The sequence below is a fragment of the Hypomesus nipponensis genome, chromosome 18 (assembly GCF_054491055.1).
Source record: "Hypomesus nipponensis isolate SF chromosome 18, ASM5449105v1, whole genome shotgun sequence".
In the NCBI taxonomy this organism is placed as follows: domain Eukaryota; kingdom Metazoa; phylum Chordata; class Actinopteri; order Osmeriformes; family Osmeridae; genus Hypomesus; species Hypomesus nipponensis.
The window spans coordinates 18813316-18828530 of NC_140378.1; the positions used below are offsets into that span (position 1 = coordinate 18813316).

Below are 15215 nucleotides of genomic sequence, written 5' to 3' on the forward strand. Positions count from 1 at the left end.
TTTACCTAAATGATATGAAATATTGGGGTATTTAAATGGCAGCTGCATACAGTGTATGATATTGCCTTGATTAGAAATATCTCTCAGTACTGTACATTGTGTTTATAACAGTCTTTTTATTAAACAAGGTAAAGATACAAAGATTTTTAAACATTGATATTCTTAGTTTTACTTCTCAGTCTTGTTTGTGCATATGAAGTTGTCTGGAAACTTTATATGAAACCACAATGCAAGACGGGAAAAAGTGTAATAAATGTACAGATAGTATCTTTTCATAGAGAACATGGGTTAACAGTTAATATACAGATTACAGTTTTGATATTCCATGCGGAAAAAAATATGTTTACAAGACTTAATACTGCAGAACACAATACAGAGTATGGAAATAGAATTGTTGTTCTATGATAAAATAGTTAAGGCTTTAAGTAAATAACTGATATAAAACATGAATATTAATAACGAATGATCAATATACGGTTAAAAAAAACTAAAGAGAAAAAAAAACATTACAGTAAGTTCTTACATAAGCATACCTGTACAAAATGTGAATAGAAAGAACAGTATGGAAAAAATGGTTTTATAAATGAGTATCATGTTTTACAGTGAAGCAACATGTACATTTCCCCATTCTCTCAAAAGAGAGTAAGTTGAAGAGGCAGGGTCTGTTGTTGGCATAAATGTCTGTTTCCAGGCCAGTAGCTTGAGTTATACTTTTCTGAAAACATACTACATTTATTGGTAGCTGTAGCTACAATATTTATAGGTATTTTACATGTCAGTTCCATCTTAAATAAATGTCTAGTCTTAGCACCTTTTCTTAAATACTCTGAATAATACAGAGTACTAGTACCACCCAGAGTAACCAGAGGGTAAAGTTACAGTAAGAGTACATCAAACGATACTGTATATAGCATGAAGAAATAAAATAGTAGTAGACCTTAGCAGATACACCACCACATCAACTTATAGTATGCTAAATAAGCATTGGAACTGACTTATACTGCATTGGCTTGCACTTGCAAACCAGTAAGGATTCTTTTGTTTTTACATTAGAATAACTTGTGTGAAAGGAACTGGGGACAGATTATGCACAAATAGCAGGTCACCTTTTGGTCCAACTTTGCACTTAAAACAATTTTCTCAGTTTTAATTCATTGACTGTCATCAATGAAGCAGCTTCTGTTTCACCTAGCTGAGGTATAGCTTTGACTTGACATGGTACTACAATTAAAATAAAGTAACATAAATTGTGAGACTACAGAGAATAAGTCAATACAAGTACAGTATATTTGAGCCTGATTACAAATGCTACAGTATATATTTCTAGTATTCAGAGTAGAAATTAATGGATAATACTCATAGAACATGCAAGCCACAACACTCGATTTCTCTGTCACAGTCCTCACAGCTTTGTCTGAGTAATGACTGTCAGCCAGAGTCACTCTGTGAGAACTTGACTTAACTCAATCATACTGAAGTATTGCGAAGCACCATTCTCTGTGAAAGCCAAATACCTCTTATCTCATCAGGCATAAGATAAAACTGCTAATGACATTAGCAACATGCTCATCATGAGTTTTTGTGAAAGCCTTCTAAGAGCTGTGTCAAGTACCACTAAAGGCTTGAATTTTATTTTTCCCGTTAGCTTGCTTTCAAATCCCATTAGCGGTTGACAGCTTTAAGCTACACTCCCAGGCCAGTCCAATCTGATTACATGTAGATTCTTGATTCAGACTTAGGTCAAGGTACACTGACAGATTATGGGACTGGACCACTAGTTTAATGTCAGGGGTTTAAACAAGTTAACCCACCTATTTGACAGTATTTGCAAATTATGCCTGACCCAAGTGTGATATAATATCTGTGTCAAATTGTGAGATTCTTATCAATAAAACAATATTGCTATGAATAGTGAGAAACTAGTCCTTGATAAAAAATACAAATTCCATATGTTTCTGTGCACTTGAGTTTGTGTAGCTTAATTGATAACTTATCATTATCTAAAAAAAACTTACAATCGTATAAAATAATTATGCATTTAATTCCGATTTCTCAATGATTATATGTATGACCCTGTTAACGCATACAAATAAGTAAAACGAAGAAAGCGCAAAAAAAAAAAGAAATGGAAAAAAAGAAAAACGTTTCAATTCGACACAGTCATTACTCTTAGCTGCCTCAAGCAATGCCTTTGCTTTTCCATTCTAAAAGATTGAAACAATTTGAGCCAAAACCACAAGGCCTGAAAGTGCTTTAAAGATTATCTTTGGATGTCTCTAGAATACACCCAGCAAACATGTATTTCTTTATTCCTTATTAGGGCAAATATAGTCTGGTGCATTTTGGAAACCCATTTAATGGAAGAAAAAATGGCAGTTTGAGGGCCCAATGCATGGCAGCCAACATAATGCCTAAGTCAGTGCTTATTACATCCAGCACAAGACTGTTCCGTGCCTTCAGACACATTCTACAGTTACATTTGAGAAGACTCGCACCACACACTCACCTCCAATAGTCTGAATCAAATGGAACTCTCTGGAAGCCAGTCAGGTGTGGTTTGGTGCTTAAGTAGGCCTTATGTAGATGGCTTTCTGTGCAGGACCCCCCTGAACTACAGCCTTACATAGAAAACGAATTCCAACGTAACGCCGATGGACTGTGGAGCTCAGATGAGGGAGATGCGTATGGGGATATTTGGGGAGTCAGTCCGCTGGGGTGATTGGTGGCTAGCCAGATGCTCCACCACAGTATGTTTGGACATGTGCTTCATAAGGTACGTCTCCTGGAAAGATACAGGTTAGAAAGAAAACTGTTACTTACAAGGAAGGGACTTGACGTTGGTGCCAGTTTACATGCTTGGCTTAACTACCTACAGCATTTTATTACATGTTTTACATTTGATTTCTCCAGCACATGCTTTGAACCAAAGCGACATACAAACAGCGCATATACAGTAAACAGCATAGAAAATCAAGGATCAGAAGTCAGCGCAGTTCAAACTGCATTTCGGCGGTTAGAGTCAAGGAACGGTCTGTCAAGGAACGGTCTGTCAAGGAACGGTCTGTCAAGGAACGGTCTGTCAAGGAACGGTCTGTCGTCGAGCGTGCGGGGTGTTTCTGATGCTGAGGGTACTCACTGAGGTGTAGGCGCGGCCACACATGCTACAACAGTACGCCTTGGCGTTCTTGATGGCGTGAGCTGATAGGTGGATCTGCAACGAGGCGGAGTCTGAGTAGGCACGGTAACAGTTGGGACATTTGTACGGCTTGTCTTTGTTGTGCTGCCTTTGATGAGACTGGAACAGGATGGGAAACGCAGCTGGTAAGTAGCAGTACATGTATAGTATACAATATATTGTTAGTATTTATAACGTCTAAGTAGTCGTTAGTATCCAAAGCGCCATACATGGGGAGATTCGTGACCCCTTGATCTCCAGTCAAATGCTCTACCACTGAGCTACACCGAATCATTTAAGTGATAGCACTGACCTGAAGATTAGAGAGCTGGGTAAAGGCCTTTTCACATCCAGGATGGGCACATTTGTACGGTCTGTCACCAGTGTGGATTCTACGACACATGAAGAGAAGTACACAGAGTTAGGGCCGCAAACGTAGGAAGTCACGTAATACTGAGTCAAACATGCACAGATGACTGTTCCCGTTGTTTTCCCGGATCCTGAACTGACCTGGTGTGCTGCTGCAGGTGAGAAAGCTGGCGGAAGGAGTTCTCACAGTAGGAGCAGTGGTAGGGCTTGATGCCCAGGTGGATACGCAGGTGCTGGGCCAGGTAGGAGGCGTTGGCGAAGGACTTGGAGCAGTGGGGACACTTGTGGGGCTTGGCTTCCGTGTGAGACTTGGAGTGGATCTGCATCTCGGACTTGGTGAAGAAGGTGAGCGGGCACACTTTGCATCTGGGTGGAGGGATACACACAGGTGATCATGATGCACTGCGCGCAGGGTCTAGTTTACACTGCTTTTAATTGAAACCAGATTTGGAGCACGATTGCAGCAACAACGAAGTAAGTGTGAATTCCCTAAAAAGTGACGATTCAAGACAGGAAATGTATCTTTTGTTGTATAGTAAAGGAACATACCTAAAGGAACACTTATTCCCCCCAAAATACCTTTCAATGCAAAGTATCCTCACCTGTAGGTTTTCCCCTCTTTAGGGGCGACTGTGATACAGCCCTGGTCTCCTCCAGAGGCCAGGATGGGGTAGGGCACCACGAGTAGAGGGCCGGAGTTGTTCTCCGCCTTGATCTTCTTCCGTCCTCGAGGAGCTTTTGGCGGGGGCCCCAGGAGGCCCGCCAGGCCTCCGGCCTTCATGTGCTCCATGCCGGGCCCACTGGCCAACCCAGATATGATGTTGACGGAGGGGGCGCCTCCGAGGCGGTTTTGGCTGCTGGAGGTTGGGGTGGTGGGGGTGAGGGCCTCCGACGTGCCGTGACCGTCCGCCCGCGACGACTGGTTCAGACCTGCAGTGGGGAGGGGTGCACGGCACACGCAGGTTCAGAAGCCCTGCTCGTGCTGGAGATGCCATAGCCTACAGATGAAAGCTTGGGAAAGTAGCCTTAATGCTAGCGTGGAGAGAATGTAACACAGGAGGTAAGGACTAGGCCAGCTTTGCTAACAATATTGTCTGTGTGGGTGCAACGTTTGCGAGTGGTCCATCCGTTTGGACGAAGCTGTGTGTGCGAGGAGGCCTGGTGACCGTACCTGCGCGGTGGTTGATTCTAGAAGGCTGCTCCACGATCTGCCGCATGTGCCAGTCCTCCCACAGGCCCTTGGCCTTCACGGCCGATTTGTCGTCCATGTTTATGTCTGCGTCACCGAAAAAACAAGGCAAGACCGATCATTTGATCGTATCGCGGGGGAAAAAAAAGTGTGTGTGTGTGGGGGGGGGGGACTTCTGAAGAAAGAATCTGCTTTGAAGTAAAAGGTCGGGGTCCTTCTTGACAGTACCTGACACTGAGCTGGAGGCCGGGCGGGCGTGCAGGGCGATGTCGGGCTGGGCGGAGCCCTGCTGGTGGTGCCCGGGAACCTGCTGGGGCTTGGACAGGGGCATGCTGTGCTGCCCACTGTCTGAGGGCGAGGAGGTCACAAGGAGGGACTGCTGGGAGGGGGCGGAGGTGGGTGGCAGGTGCAGAGGTCGTATCTTCTCAGCCATCAGCTGCTCCTTGATCTTGTTGATGAGCACCAGGTTATCCAGCTGAAAGGGTTAACGGGTCATGCTCAACAGAAAACGGACGCCTTGCGTGAATGTCGTCCCGCCTTTTACGGATCCTACAAATGATCGACTGGCACAATGAGAAGTCCTTTTTTACTGCTATTTTGATCGTTTGGTCAGATCATCGTATATTTGCTTTAAATGTAAATATGTTCTTATCATTGGTTAATATTGTGTCAACTGTTGGATTATAAAACAATAAAGTATGGAACTGTTTGCAGTTCAATATAAAAGAAAACAGAAGTGTTAAATGAAGCTTAGTATAAATGTTATGTTACTGGCATACAGTGATCAGGCAAAATTGTGACGTATGTATTGACACATGGACACAAAACCGCTAAAAACTAAGAAAACATTTGGTTTGTTTGTTTTACGACTAGGTTTGGGAAACCTGACCATTGTAATGTGGAACTGCGGGGTTAGTATTAAAATAGTCTTACCTGAGCAGGCATAGAGGGCGGTGGAGGCCAGAAATATGGGTTGTTGAATCGAGGCTCTGCCATCCTGAGACAGAAGTAGTATGATAAAGGCATTAAAGTTATAATAATGATACATTTGAAAATAGCCTACGGTGTAAAGGATAAGCTTATATGGTTATTTATGTGCAGGTATTCGTTTGTCAAGAAAATTACAATTGCGAGACTTCTCACCATTGTTTAAAATGTTATGGACGATATATTTATAATACTTATTTCTACTATTTCATTACGGTAGTCTGTTTTGCTTCCTAACGGTACTCTATTATACTGCATTACAGTGTGATATATCACACATGACGTACCCAGACACTTGTAAATGGTGGGCTCTTTCCTTTTATGAAATTTGTGTATTCAATCATATATAGAAATATGTTTAAGTCAGAAGAGATCAATTATTTAACATTGTAATATGATTTTAATATGTTGTGGCTCAACTCAACTAAATAGCATGCAAACTTTCTATTCTGGTAGCCTACACGTAAAGACATATGCTTCATGTCGTCTGTGGATATCAATAATGCACAATTTGGCGGTGCGATTCTACCAGTGCGACTCAGACATTCTCAGACAGTTTTGTTAAAACATTTCCAGACAAAAGAGAAACAAAAATGGCAGCCTGAGTTATTTTTATAAGGCGGGACGCCATATTCTGCAGACCCCAGAATTGGGATCATCTGTTAGTCTTGACAAAGAGGCCGAACGTGACACTAAGGTGTGTTTATTATGTCAAAAGCATGAATGATTGTTTACGCCGAATTGCAGGTTTGAATAGCCCGGCCTCCCCACCTCTAAAAAAAACACGGACACTTCCTACAACAACCATGCCCTGCAAAATAGCACGGACATAGGTAAGATGCATGCTGCACCTCAATGTTACTGATAAGATAATTTCATCTGAAAATAAAATGCCACAGTGTTACCAATTTGTTTTAAATCCTCTGAGAGACGATGCTCATTGCGGCCAAGATGCGTCTACTTTTGATCTATTTTTAAAATTCTGCAACTTTTATGACGAACCAAGGGTTAGAAACTCACATTTTCTGCACAATGCACGCTTTTGGTGACTGCCTATTACTACAGTATTGCACATATATGGAACCCCCCCAAATAACTGAATTCATACCTTATGTTCCGATCGCAGATTTTAGTCTAGCGAGTAAAGCTAGCTTTATAATAAAAGCTTGATGTTCTTTCTGCCTGCCTCCAATCGGTTCAGCGCTTCCGGGTCGCTTTGTTCACTTCTGGGTGCTGCAGACTGTCGTATTGGGTCATTTTTGACATTATAACATCTTAAATTGCGTCTTGTGATAATAAAATAAATGCGCATGCTAAAAGACAGCATCGGCTCTTAATTATGGATAAGGTGACTGACATGCAATCATTATAGCCAACCAACTCTGTCTCCACAACTTATAATGGTGTTATTAAGACTCACAGTTATGTGTAAACACGCAAGATTAACATTAACTGGCCGATTCAATTAGGTCTCATCATGGATTTCACAGCTGGCCAGATGTGGACTAATTATGAACTAAAACACTAATGACCCTTTGCTGTCGAAATATTGTTTTCTTTCTTTCATTGATGGTGTAGGCTATTTCTTCGGGTATTCTTTTATAATTCGGAAGACAAATAATTTGTCTCACTACTGTTGCTCTTATACTTCCGTTTTTCAGTCACGAAAAATACCAGATAACATGTCAGCATTTTATCAGAAGCACCTTGCTTACGTGTAATCAATGTATCCATCACAGCCACCAATAGAAAGGCATAAAATTGGGTGTTTATGTCACTGTTTCCTGCTTAATATCACTTCTCCGAATTTCTGAACAAGCTCACGTTACTCACTTCCTTCCAACACAGCAGAGTGTACATACTCAGATCATATTTGTTTCAACATTTAGACTTATGTCAGTTAAAGAACTACACAGTTGCTTTGGCTTTATGATCTTTACAAGTATTTTGGTTTAAAGCAAGTTTGTAAGAATGTTTCTTTCACTGGTGAGTATCTACATTTATTTTCACAATGGAATAGTGGGTTGTTTTTTTCTGTTGATCCAAATCTTTGAAGATGTATTATTTTATTCCTTAACCCTTTGGGTAATTAGGCATTCATAATGCTTCAATAAGAGTTACACTAGAGGTGTACAATATGCTTTCCAGTGAATTAATTTACTTACAAGCTAGCATGCCATGCTATGTTTATCCATAAGACATTTTCCTTTTCTTTCCAGATTGTCCTATTGATGTTGGCTCACTCTGCTTTGAGCTGCACCGAGATACTAGCTAATACCACCTGTTGTGAATCGTGTCCAGCAGGTAAGGAACACAAAGTAATACGATCACCAGCCCTAATCATGTCTTCTCCACAATTATAACGGATAGTTAGTAGGTAAACCAAAAAATATATATATCATTAGTTGAATTTTCTTTATTATTCAATACTAATTTTAAATATTTAATCCATCAATTTAAAATATAACTCGTTTTTTTTTTAAGGCTGATCTTTTAGTATCAAACAATATCATGATGTCACTGTTTTTCCACTGTAGGCTATCATGCCGGTGAAAAATGCCTTACAAAAACCAATCCACGAACCCACAAATGCGTCAGATGTGTTAAGGGTACATTCACTGCAATAATCAACTCTATAGATAGGTGTTTACGATGCAGTGAATGTGAAGGAAGTAAGTGTAACATTTTACTACAACTAAAGGGTCTGTGAGGTCGGATTTCAATGATTGATGCTTTAACTAGACTGCAGTAACGTTGTTACGTCGTAGGGGGCCTGTTAGTTATGAGTTTCCTTTTTGACATTTACGTTGGAGATATATTCTATCCAAATCAATACTTTTTTTTGTTTGTTTGTTGCCCAGATCAAGTGAAAACGCAGGACTGTGTTTACAACAATGATGCAAAGTGTGTTTGTCAAGACGGATACTACCAGGAGAACCCTGAGTCTCTGTGTAAACCCTGTGTTGAGTGAGTATGAGGAATGTCCTTCATGTGAAGAGTTGCTTTTACTAAGACTAGGTGAAGGCATGCCAGATTTGCAAGGTGTACGAGACCACACCAGATGACACCAAATATGAAGTAACTCTCTTAGATACTACTCAAACCTCTATTTTTGCCATACTCTACATGGGATAGTCCCAAAGTTACAAGGCTGTTCTGAAGCTTTAGCAGTAGATTTTAACAGTAAAACAGATTTTACTTAACAATTGAGTCATTTGAACCACATGATATAGAAGCACAATTCAAATGTGTGAACTGACCATTGTTGTATTGCAGTGACTTTCTTTGCAGTTTCAATTGAGGCTTTAAGAAAAATCCAGGCATCTGAAATGCATTTTCCACAGGCAGTATGCCACATAAGACAAGTAATTTCCTTTGTTGATGAAATACAAACTTAAAACTAAAAGATTCAAAATGGTAACTAATGCCAAAACCATGTCAAACAGAACATGGAGCACTCATTCAGGTCAATAGGTTGATCACTTCCTTCCAGTGCCAAAAATGCAAACATCTTCCAACTTAGTGTTCTTGGTTTCTCTGATTGTTTATAGTTTCAGGTCGGCTTAGGGGACACCAACCTTCTCAGTTTTAAAATATACCGTATTTAAAATATACCCTGTACCAGAATTCTCAAAATGAGATTGAAATGGTGTTTGCCATTTGTGTGTGTGGCTGTGGTCAGTCACCTTGTGTAGTTTAATTTAAAACCTGTTCTACATAACTATTACATATCTTTTTTTTTTTTTACCATTTGTATATCCAAAGTATTGTGTTACATGAATTGTAGAGGCACTGTATACCCATCATTTTGCTCCTTCGATTTCCCTCTATATCCTGTCTGTGTTGCAGTGACTGTAAGGGGAATGTAGCCTGCGTGGCCAGATGCCCCACTAACACCACCCCCTTCACAACCCAAACAGAAAACTCAAGCTCTACCACATCATCAAAACCTTCAATGTCTAAAGGTTTGTGTTGGTTCCTTCACCTTGCTCCCCAACGCTGACTGGAAATCGAGACAGGTCTGTGTATCAGTAGCGCCGGCTTGTGAAGGATAAATTAATTCATTGACAATTTAATTGACATTATACATTTGAATCAATAATTTTAGAATTTCTTTAATTTTTTATTGGTAACATTTTCCCTAGGGATGGGAATCTTTTGGTACCTCAGGATTCGAGTCAAATCGATTTTTGGGGTCACGACACATTTGTGATTCGATCGGAATCGCTAGCAGACTGAATCGCGATTCAAATGTGAATCGATTTTTTTCCCCCCACTCCTAGTTTTCCCACTTTTGCTTGAGAGAATCCCAGAACATCTTTGACCTCTTTGAAAATGTATTGTATAAGAAGCACCCCATCCCAAAGGTCTTGTAACAGCCTCAGTGACTCTTTGTTTAATATCTCTTTAGTCTTTGGGGGACTCAAAAAAAACATAACTGTACTTGGCAGAATAACATGAAACTTGAATTTCAATCTTTCTTCACCAGCAGATCCAAATTTATCCAAGATGATTCCCCTGGTCATACTGTTGACTTTGGTTGTCCCTGGCATCCTGATTTTTATTAAGATCTACCTCACTACTTCAAGAAAAGCTTGTTTGAGAAGGGAGAAGGACTTGGAGTTATCTGCAAAGAGCCTCCAATGCAACGGTATTCATGACATAGTCGTTGGCACCTTCGGTGTTTTAAATTTATGTTTATGAATTTAGACGTTTTAAACTGCAGCTTATAAAAACACGGATCAATGTTCACTTTTACTTGTTGACTGTTGTTAGCCTGATGTTCTGTATTCAAAGTGATATCTGTACTACAGGAAACCCCGAGATAACATCCATGTCTGTCTTTCAAGCAAACCAGCCTTGTCCTGTAAGAACTTTAACCGTGAGTGTTGACTTTCATGTTACTTTTGCTTCCTTTGGATAAGAATCTGTGTGGGTCAGTGGTGACAGAAGATACTGAAAGAGAACATGCAAGGGGAAAAAAAACTATAGATCAAGGCTTTCCTCACAATATGTGGTTTGGTGGGTGGAGTGTGGTGGCTGAAAAACTAAAGGTCATAGATTCCATCCATACCTTCAAAATGTGAGTAGTGTTGTTTGTGAATCACACAGAGACATTTGCTTCAGTGTCATAGACTACAGTGCAGTTGATGTTTTTCGGACATGCTATATTGAGTCATATTGTGTTTACATTGAGTCATTTATCAGACGCTCTTATCCATAACGACTTACAGTAAGTACAGGGACATTCTCTCAGAGGAAAGTAGGGTGAAGTGCCTTGCCCAAGGACACAACATCATGTGCACCGGCAGGGAATCAAACCGGCAACCTTCTGATTACTAGCCCGATGCTCTACCCGCTCAGCCACCTGACTCCTGTTTTTCTCCCACTATGCCTTCCTTCCAGACTCAGTCCAGGACAGAAGATTTAATCCATGTGACACCTTTGCTGCCTAATCCACAAGTAGAAAGTAAGTCCAACGAGTAGACATGTTTCTACGGTATAGGGACTGATTTGATCTGCTCAAAATCACTGCTCCTCAGCCAATCTCTCCTGAGATAAACCTCCTTTACATCAACCCGTAAGACCTAGTGCTGGAGACCAAAATACTTTGTTTCTGTGCTCATGTAGCTTTTTAAAGTCCCTGTACTAGACATTATATTTATATACATAATTAAATCAAGCATCTATATTTTCAGTAATACCCCATTATATTTCCAATGTCCAACTCACACAACTTCCAAATCACAGCAGCATCTCTAACTCTGCACAAGTTTCAGTTTGTCGGGCAAATTAAGAGATGACTGAACCAACAGCTGACCAGCGGAATGGTCACATGATCATCCTCTGCGTCACTTTCAGACCCACTGGTTCAGATTCAAAATAAGTTTGACTTTTAGTTGGTACCATGACCATCTGGGGATGTTTAGCAAGTTTGTTGTTGGAGCCTAAAATCTAGCCTGAATGTGTTCCGTCAAACAGACTTATATCAAAGAGATAGATGTAAGGTTTGAACCACATATAAGAGTTATAGGAAGTAATCATATGGCAAAGAATGTAAAAAATGTAGGTTGCCTTATAAAACACAACTCAAAACCAAATGAGTTTGTTTGTGCTAATACTACTGGAAATAAGTCCAGGAGTGTTCTCCAGCCTCATACGAACTTGTTTGTGCTGTGATGTGGTGTGGTAAACGCTTTGATGTGGTGAGGTACTGAGAAACAGCGACACTCTTTCCGTTTTGCTCAGTCAGCGCATCTCTTATCTATGGTCAGTCACGTGTCAGGAACTGGGAAAGTGGAGGGTCCTTGCTGATGGGAATCACATAGAAGTTGTACTACGAAGGAAATTTGAAATCAGATAAGCTAAACTGTTTCTCCACTCCTTCGTTTGAGCAATTGCCATATCCTTTTTGTAAACTTTGCCAAATTTCATACATCCGTTCTAATGAATGTGAAATCTCACAGAGACATAACACCCACACATCACCTGATAGGACCTGAGTTCACATTGGTGTCAGTGAGGAAATTCTGTCTTATATGGAGGAAACCTAAATGTTAGGATTTTTCTCGACATCAGTTTTCTCTTTGTAAAGGTAGGCTGTGGCAGACACTAACAGTGTGGTCAGGTCCAATCTTTCCTTGTCATCGTGAGGTTGGGTGTTGTGTGAACCTCATGATGACATCCTCTGAAGCCTTTCCATCCTCATTCGTCATTTACTGCAAACATTTCTCAGATTAAAACAGAACCAACCTTGAAAGTACCAGGGAGATTTTTTTTTTTTACGTTAAGCCACAAGTCAGTTTTTTCAAAGCCTTTGGTACACAGGCAGAAAGATGTGAGATACAAACCACGTGACATTTAGCTCCGCTTTGTCTTATCGCGACCAGAGAGAATCAAGAACAACACCTTTCAAGGGCATCGTCCCCAAGACTGGGGCATCAAGCTTCGATTTCTCACAGTTCCTTGTTAAACAATATTCTGTCTCGCTCAGTCACCCTCCTAGCCAGTCGCTCTCCTCCACTCTGAACCCTTCTCCACCCTTTCTCTCCAGTCCCCAGGCAAGAGTCCCAACCCGACCGCATCCCCGCCACCGTTCTCTACGCCATCATAAAGGAGGTGCCACTCCGCCGTTGGAAAGAGTTCCTCCGCCTGCTGGCGGTGCCCGAGCGGCAGATGGAGCGTGTGGAGCTGGAGGCCGGCATGGTCACCGGCTCCTTGGAGAGGCAGTACCTGATGCTGCGGCTGTGGAGCCAGCAGCCGGCCGCCACCCTGGACCATGTCTACTCGGCCCTGCAGTACATGGAGCTGGCCGGGTGCGCCCACCAGCTGCAGAGCAGCCTGGACCAGATGCAGTGGTGCACCGGGGCTGGCCGGCTAGTCACCCAGCCTGTGACGTCACCGCAGCCTCACAGGATTATGGAGACGTGGGTGATGAAGACCGAACTGTGATGGTGGCAGTTTGAGGGCGTCCGTGTTTGGTACGGTGTCGTAGGACCTCAGACACACTGCCGTTGGTAATAAACGGTTCTGTGTCTACGTAATGCAGTTTGGGCTCTCATAGAAGTGACTCTCAATGATATCATACAGCATCACGGGACCATAGACCTTGACCAAGCAAAATGTGTACATGAATATGTACCTAAACATTCACTGTATTGAATTGATGTTTTAGAAGTAACAATTGAACGAAGAGGTAAAGACACATGTCGAAGGTGCATATGGGCGTACGACTGTTAATCACCTGGATGTGTGAACAGAGAGAGGGCTCAGCAGGTAGTGTGTGAGTTTGAGTTCAGCTGGAAGAAGGGACAGGCTCGGCTCCTGAATTAATTGGATGGGGGGGCGGGGGCATTTGGTTTTCACTAGGGGGCGTTTTGTATGTCGCTTTCTTATAGAAACGTATCTCTAAAATAATGAGGGGGGGGGGCATTTGGCATTGACGGGCAGTGCCCCCCCCTTGGAGCCGACACTGGGTAGGTATAGGTTCAAACTGGCCCTGTGCCTGTGGTAGTGGGACATCAAAGTGGAGGAGTTGGCCCTCATTTACAGTTCCAAATCAGAAAACAAATGCTGAGGCAAGAGGTAGTTTCAGGTTCAGATAAGAAAGGGTTTGGAAGAGGGGTGGAAGGCATCCTTTTGTTTGTTTATGATTATAAAAGTGGATTAACCATACTTTGTAGCTATGAACCTATTAGCTATGAAATTACAGCTGCCTGCAAGCACTTGTAATCTAGATTTTCTAGAAGAAGCCTTGGTCTGTTTGAAGTTATTTATTAGTAACGTTGACTCATACCCTTTCGAACCTGCAGTAAAGGACTATTGATTCTTTGAGTCCTTGACGTACGGTCTTTATGACAAAAATTGATCGAATTGCAACATGGAACCTCTGGGGCTAGACAGGATGAACTGTCATATGATATCCTAACAGTATCATGTAGCCAGATAGATATAAAGTTTTTTTTTTATCTTAAAAGTTATATTTACGCTTCATATGGTCAAATGGAACATCACCACAGAAACCTCACAAGGCAAACTGAATATGACAGCCCTGCCATTTTCAACTACTACAGCTACACTGATGTATGATAAAGGATCTTTCTATTACTTTAATATTTAAATAATGGGGTAGTGGTCAGCTTAATAATCATCTAATCATCAGGGGTCACTTGGCTGAGCAGTTAGGGACTCTGGCTATTAATCAGAATGTTGTTGGTTCGATTCCCGGTCGGCCAAATGATGTTGTGTCCTTGGGCAAGGCACTTCCCCCTACTTGCCTCGGGGAGAATGTCCCTGTACTTACTGTAAGTAAGCTCTGGATATCTGCTAAATGACTAAATGTAACATAAATTCAGTCAAATTTCCCCAGTTTTTTCCACACCTGACACATCAGTGAAACTATTTATCCCTGAGAGAAAACACACATATTGCAAGTTGGGTAAGGAAAGATGCCAACACTAGTAATAAGGTTGTATTTATTTATTTCCTAATTGTAAAATCTTATTTTGACTGATGGTTTATGGTCACTGTCGAAAATGTTAATAATGACGGATGATGTTCATATTATCATAAAACGTGAAATGTGTTGGTTGGGATATAATTATAGCCTATTCAATGTACAGGAAACTACCTATGCTCGTCTCCTTGGTTTTATAAAATGAAATGTATGAATTAAGTTTATTTAGTTAAATTATAAAGATGCTGTATCTATAAGTCCAGTAGTGTTTGTGTGTCTCTCTGTGGCTTGATTATCTCGAGAACTGGGCATTGTATGAAGTTGAAATGAATGGTTCAGGACTCAGGACGACTCACTGTAATGTCGTTTGGACGAGCGGTTTGCGATAAATAAAAACATTCGCCGATAAGTGGCACAGATTTCACCAACGTTTGCAGGGGCACTGGGCTAACAGTTGAAAAACAGCAACAAAGACTCGTCGATTCTAGGCTAGCTACTGCAACAACAACAAAACATGCTCCAAATTGTGGCTGAACATT

At 41.3% G+C, this 15215-nt stretch overlaps 2 protein-coding genes across 2 annotated transcripts; one reads left to right on the forward strand and one right to left on the reverse strand.

Moving 5' to 3' along the window:
* Window positions 1-10: 10 nt before the first annotated feature.
* On the reverse strand, window positions 11-6925 carry znf362b (zinc finger protein 362b). The gene is made up of 9 exons (XM_084679904.1): window positions 6829-6925; window positions 5667-5730; window positions 4962-5208; window positions 4716-4820; window positions 4147-4474; window positions 3686-3910; window positions 3489-3567; window positions 3137-3295; window positions 11-2782 (listed from the first exon to the last, which is right to left on the reverse strand). Exons 2-9 carry the CDS (start codon window positions 5727-5729, stop codon window positions 2666-2668), a joined length of 1323 nt encoding a protein of 440 aa, XP_084536030.1. The 5' UTR covers window position 5730; window positions 6829-6925; the 3' UTR covers window positions 11-2665.
* Window positions 6926-7554: 629 nt separating this feature from the next.
* Window positions 7555-15100, forward strand: LOC146252581 (tumor necrosis factor receptor superfamily member 25). Its single transcript, XM_084679905.1, has 9 exons — window positions 7555-7706; window positions 7940-8024; window positions 8258-8392; window positions 8582-8687; window positions 9570-9685; window positions 10210-10371; window positions 10535-10602; window positions 11127-11190; window positions 12775-15100. Exons 1-9 carry the CDS (start codon window positions 7692-7694, stop codon window positions 13170-13172), a joined length of 1149 nt encoding a protein of 382 aa, XP_084536031.1. The 5' UTR covers window positions 7555-7691; the 3' UTR covers window positions 13173-15100.
* Window positions 15101-15215: the final 115 nt, after the last annotated feature.

Excerpts from the sequence above, each read along its gene's own strand:
- LOC146252581 (XM_084679905.1), top strand. Across the intron at positions 8,025-8,257 it reads TTGTGAATCGTGTCCAGCAG|GCTATCATGCCGGTGAAAAA; the intron begins GTAAGGAACACA and ends TTTCCACTGTAG. Across the intron at positions 8,393-8,581 it reads ATGCAGTGAATGTGAAGGAA|ATCAAGTGAAAACGCAGGAC; the intron begins GTAAGTGTAACA and ends TTTGTTGCCCAG.
- znf362b (XM_084679904.1), bottom strand. The coding sequence starts at position 5,729 with ATGGCAGAGCCTCGATTCAACAACCCATATTTCTGGCCTCCACCGCCC. Across the intron at positions 5,209-5,666 it reads CGCCCTCTATGCCTGCTCAG|CTGGATAACCTGGTGCTCAT; the intron begins GTAAGACTATTT and ends TAACCCTTTCAG. Across the intron at positions 2,783-3,136 it reads GTGGCCGCGCCTACACCTCA|GAGACGTACCTTATGAAGCA; the intron begins GTGAGTACCCTC and ends GTATCTTTCCAG.